This window comes from Caenorhabditis briggsae, assembly GCF_000004555.2.
Source record: "Caenorhabditis briggsae complete genome, chrIII, whole genome shotgun sequence".
Classification (NCBI taxonomy): domain Eukaryota; kingdom Metazoa; phylum Nematoda; class Chromadorea; order Rhabditida; family Rhabditidae; genus Caenorhabditis; species Caenorhabditis briggsae.
In genome coordinates, this window is record NC_013490.2 from 10,423,210 (window position 1) to 10,428,744 (window position 5,535).

Below are 5,535 nucleotides of genomic sequence, written 5' to 3' on the forward strand. Positions count from 1 at the left end.
CGGAAGTTTACCGCGAACTTCAAAATCTTGAGCGAAAAGTTGAATCATTGTTTCGAAAAAAGGTATTCAGTGTTTTTTTTCTTCGAGTTATTTTTCAATACATTCTAAAAATCAATAAATTCATTTTCAAAAACAAAAACAAAATTCAAAAACAAAAATTTTGTTTTTTTTCTGCCGGGCCCTGAAAATTTTCTCTCGGCCCGGCCCGGCCCGGGCCGGGCCGGCCGGTCCGGGCCGCCGGGCCGAACCGGGCCGGGCCGAAATTTCACAAGTATGGAAATTAGTATTTTTTAAAGATTGCATTTTTGAAAAAAAAAACGTTTCATACACGGTGCGGCAAAAGTATTGATACAAAGATTTATCGCAAGCTGGCGCGCGCTGAAGCACTTTTCGTGCTTTCATTTTGTGTTCATATTTTTCCCCGTCTCTTAATTGGTAGATGTGCAAAGTTTGATGTTCTTATCTCAAATTTTACGAAGATGGCACTACTTTCTGTACATCTTCTTTGATGTTTTTCTGAACTTCTGGCACGCGCTTGACCACCGCGTTCATTGATGAGGCACTGTTCAGCTTAGAGGCAAAACTCAATTCTAAAAATTGGCATGTATAGGCACAATGTCCTTGGCTATCTAACAGTAATGGTCTGTTGATTCTCTGAAGAGCCAATCTTCAGCAAACCATGACTTTTGGAGGAAGCACTTCAAATGAGAAAAAACCACTGTTTTTGGTGGAGCCAGGTTTGTAAGTGTACCAAGAATACTACTTCTAGTGGAAATCATACTGCCTGAATCATAATCTAACTTTGAATAGCAAATGCAGATATCCCAAAAATACATAGCGCCTGCTCAGACGGCAAAACATGTTCAGCAGGAGTACCACGTCAACTTCTGCAATTTGATCCACGAAAAAGAATGGCCTGTCTTGAGTCAGATCACAAATCGATTGAGATTTTCGTACAAGGAACTCTTTACGCATGTGTTCAAGTTTGTTTTAACACCATTTTGGATGCTCTCAAAAAAACTCCTTCCACGGAATGGGACCATTTGCCGGCAGACCGCCCCCGTGCCAGCATAAACGTCATCCGAAGAAGTTGAGCCCCGCCATTAGAAACAAACAACTATGATTCAATTTTGTTACAAATCCTATTGATAAAGTCCTGTTAAAATTTGACCCGGATTGGATTTATCGAGGAGTTATGGCGTCTTCTTTTTGTATCAATACTTTTGCCGCACCCTGTATACCTTTAACACTCCAATAGAAAGCCACCGGAATCGTCAAATTTTAGCCCGAGTATCTCATTTTCTGTGAGAGATATCAAAAAGTGGTTAACTAATAAAATGTTGCTGATATCATGATAAACATTTTATTAGTGGACAAAAGAAGTGAGATATGTAGGCTTAAAGTGGACGGTCCGGTTGACGTTCTATTAGAGTGTTTACGTAAATGCGTTGCTAAAAATTTATTTTTTAGCTTGACCTTGTGGATTTTCCGGTCGGTGTTTCAAAAAAAAAGCTAACCCATGACTGCTTCCCTGCAGAAAGTATCCTCGAACTCTTCAAAGCATATTGGACACGATCCTGCAGATTGACGGTTCCTCAACAACGCATTCTTTTTCTTCAATTCGGCCTCTAGGTTTTGATTATCTCGACGAAGTTTCGAAATCATCTTTCGATGTAATGAAAAGTTCTGTCTCAATCGTCGGACTTCTCGTCGAAGTCTTTGAAAAAGTCGTCCGCATGGTGTGGAGTTGGCAGAAGATCCATTCCATTTTTGACATGGTGGCAAATGCTCATCTCCGAAATGATTCTCTGACATGATTCTAAACTTCATTGTGGGAAACTGCTGAAAGATATGAAGTTGAATAGTTCTATTTGTCAGAGATGGAAAGAAATTCTGAACTTGAGAAATCAATTAGTATTAATAACAGAGAAAAAAAAAGAGAAACCTACTAATGAATGAGCAAGTAAATGAAAGAGGAGGAGAACGAACCGTTTCGCCTGCTGTCATGAGAATCCAGGTGGTTTGTCTGCACGTCTTCATAATTGGAGGGGTGGGGTGAAGAGATTAGTCAAGACTCTCTTCTCTTTTTGCCAATTTCCGTAGCTCCTCTGGGAAGAAACTTGAGAGTTAGGCAACAATGACCACACATAAGTCAATATCCAAGAGATAGCACCAGGTGCAGACATACAATATACTTCTGGGAGCGTAGTAGCAAAAGATATCACATATTGATAGTTTTAGTTGAAAACTGTTTATTTTTGGACTCAGCAGCAATGAGGATGTATTTAGTCTTCTGAAAATTCCATAACACTAAAAAAATTCATTTTTGAAGTCAACATGTAGATCTGGTAAAAATCTATATTTTTGTTCTGATGGTCTTTGGATGTCTGAAGAACATATTATAAGGTTGTTTGGAAAGTTCCTCCCATTTTTAGCGTTAGATACATTCAATGTAAAAAGAGTCAAAACGGATAAATTGATGGCTGTGCCCATTGTTATCAATGACATTCTGTCAACGCCCCACCAAATGGTGGATGCCGTCCTTCCAAAACTCCGGCCACAGCGAATTGAAAATCAAGTCAACCCATTTTTGAGATCCTGTTTCGAAGTGAATTTCTTTCAATCAAAATGGCGTTGGAAGTGGCTGGATAAATTATAGTCAGGAAGTACAAGGTTCAGGCTATACGGTGGATAAGACAGCATAGTCCAGCCACTTACAGCGAGATCGGCCTGGTTCGTCCTTCCCACACGAGGTTGGAGATTATAATTTTGAAATTAAACTTTCGCGCTTTTCCGCAATGAAGATCTACATGTGGTATGAGTTATTTCAACAAACAAGAATAGAAGTCGGCCGTAATTGGGACTACATCATCTAGCAGCTGTCAATGCTCCACTTCTTAGTAGACCAACAAACCGGCAACATCCCATTTTTATAATTAATTTCATGTTTCGCGACGTCTGGCGGTTGAGTGACTTTGTCAACACACTTGGCATGTCGCTAATGTCAATCATGCAATACCCATTTATCACCACTAGTAATTATTTGATCCAACTATTATGTGCGCAACGCAGGATGAAAAGATTCACCCACACTTGTATCCAAGTTACATTGATCCAAAAGGTGTGGTCCATAACTTCCCACTTTTTTGAATTTGCGGAGAGTTTCTCGTTCATGCCTTTTTGATGAAATGCTTGCTACCGATGTTCTTAAGAACTCCCTCACAGTTTGAAATGGTCCTCTTTCAATCCCGGTTTTTAATGAATCCAAACCTAAACCCATTCGCTTTTTTGAAGGGAGATTTTCGTCCAACGCGAATTCTCCTTTTTCAAATTGGTGGAGCCAGATTGTGATAGTAGTTTGACAGGATGAATCTTTGTTTTTCAACTCCACTAATTGGCAATTGATTTCAGCAATTTTCCGGTCAGATAGAAACAAAAACCACATGGTAGTCCAAAAATGTAAATTGTTAGGGGCGAAAACGGTGGGCATATCTCACTACACGAAAAGGGGAGAATGATCTCCGTTGGGGTGTAGAGACTATTAGACCCCACCAATATACTCATAAAAGGACAGCTTTCTCGCTTTTACCCCGTTCACAAAAAACGGGTTTGAAAACAGTAAATCAAAAATGGGAGGAACTTTCCAAACAACCTAATAGATTGTAACCTTCAAGGCTGAAAATTTTCAGGTCTCCAAACAAAAAAAGATCTCAGTTTCGTAGTTGGCTATCTTTTGCACAAATACATCTAAATGAGATATACAGATTCATCTAGATAAGGCTTGAAAGTTTAATAACTAATATTCAGTGATATTTCTGGAACCTTTGGCAGTTGGTTGGCTTTAAGCGATTTATTTCATTTGAATAAAATTTACAAAAAAGTTGTCAACTACAAAATTTAAGCTCTATTTTTGTTGAGTAGACCTTCACATTTTCAGTCTTGTTATACGAAATCTACAACATTTTTTTTTAATCCAAAGTTAACTATTTCTACTTAAAACAAGGTGGTACTGTATCAAGAATCCGAATGAAAATACCCTAAACACTCTAATAGAACGTCACCCGAATCGTCAAATTTGAGCCCATGTATCTCATTTTCTGAGAAAGATATCAAAAAGTGGTTAACTAATAAAACGCTGCTGAAATTATAACAAACATTTCATTAGTTGACAACTTTTTGATATCTTTCAAAAGAAGTGAGATATATAAAGGGTGGCCGATAATGATAGGACGTTTCTAAACGTCTCCCATTTTTTAGAAAAACGTTTTATAACTGTAATAACTTTATCAAAATATTCAAAATATGTAAGAATTTTAGTTTTATAACAAGTAGTCATGATTAGAACCACGAGCTTTGACAGAAGCCTCCAAACGCATGATAAAAAATTTGGCTGTGCGGCGACTGTAGTTGACGTCAAAGTCGCCCTAGAACTTTTGAAATGGACTTTACAGAAGTCCAAAAAACATTAGGAGATTTCTGAGATCTTGTTCTTCAAAAGATTCCATACATTAAAGTCCATCGGACTGAAATCCGTGAAGTTAGAGGGCCCCCAATCGTAGCCGAGTTTTCTAGGAAAATGAGCGTCTAAGACCACAATTGTGGATTTCGATCTACAAGAAGGTGCTGAGTCTTACAGATGGTTTTAAATATGTCCAACAAACTGCTGAGTGACCCAGGACAACAAATTATGCATCAAAACTGTCATTCGGTAGACATGCGAGCTGATTTTCACCAAAAACCAAACAATTAGTATTGGTTGCCGTGATTCTATCCCAAACTTTGAAATTTTTACGGAAAAGCAATTTGAAGATAAAATACGTTCAGGAGATTCGTTGTCATCTTTTGGTAACAATTGTCCCTGATCCCGACGGTTCGGAAGAGTTTCATCAGGGAAACTCATTACGTCACCCTAGATCTCGTCTGACACCCGCCGCAGGTGGAGGTGTGAAAATAGTTTTTTGCATTTTTCGCGTCTGCAGGCCCCGGATGTATAAGAAAGGATCAGTTTGCGGGAGATACGGTAACTGCAAGTGTTTAAATCCTATTTTCAGATTTTTTGAAATCTGGACCATGCAATACCAAGGCTAAAACCCATTTTTTTGCTCAATTTGACGTTTGAGATCCCCCGAGTCTGGTGAATGTTCAAAGTTAATGGTGGTCTTAATTTTTGTTTTAGTAGGTTCCTCTGATCCTTTTGGATATTTTCAAAAACATTTCGGACACCTGATGAAGAAACTCTTCTAGTCTTCTAGCCACATCAACACGTGCACCCCATCTCGAGAAAAGTCGCGATCCTGGGTTGGTGTGGAGAAGTCGTCATAATTCTGAACAAAAAACAAAATGATACCAAATGATATAAATCACTGCTTATAGAGGGTCCCTACTTTCTATAAGTTTCGAAAGTTTTCAAAATTATTCTTTGGCGCCGGGCCAAGGAGCTCTCAAAAAAAACGTCCTATCATTATCGGCCACCCTGTAGGCTAAAAGTAGACGGTTCGGGTGGCGTTCTATTAGAGTTACCGGACACACACACAC

At 38.8% G+C, this 5,535-nt stretch overlaps 1 protein-coding gene across 1 annotated transcript in view; it reads right to left on the reverse strand.

The window, feature by feature from the left end:
• The window catches only part of CBG06838, a gene marked incomplete at both ends in the record, with an annotated part of 10,576 nt that extends 8,536 nt beyond the window's left edge, over positions 1 to 2,040 (reverse strand). The window contains 3 exons of the mRNA XM_002642389.1: positions 490 to 590; positions 1,518 to 1,842; positions 1,990 to 2,040. Coding sequence (XP_002642435.1) covers positions 490 to 590; positions 1,518 to 1,842; positions 1,990 to 2,040 — 477 coding nt within the window. The remainder of the gene's footprint in view (positions 1 to 489; positions 591 to 1,517; positions 1,843 to 1,989) is intronic.
• Positions 2,041 to 5,535: the final 3,495 nt, after the last annotated feature.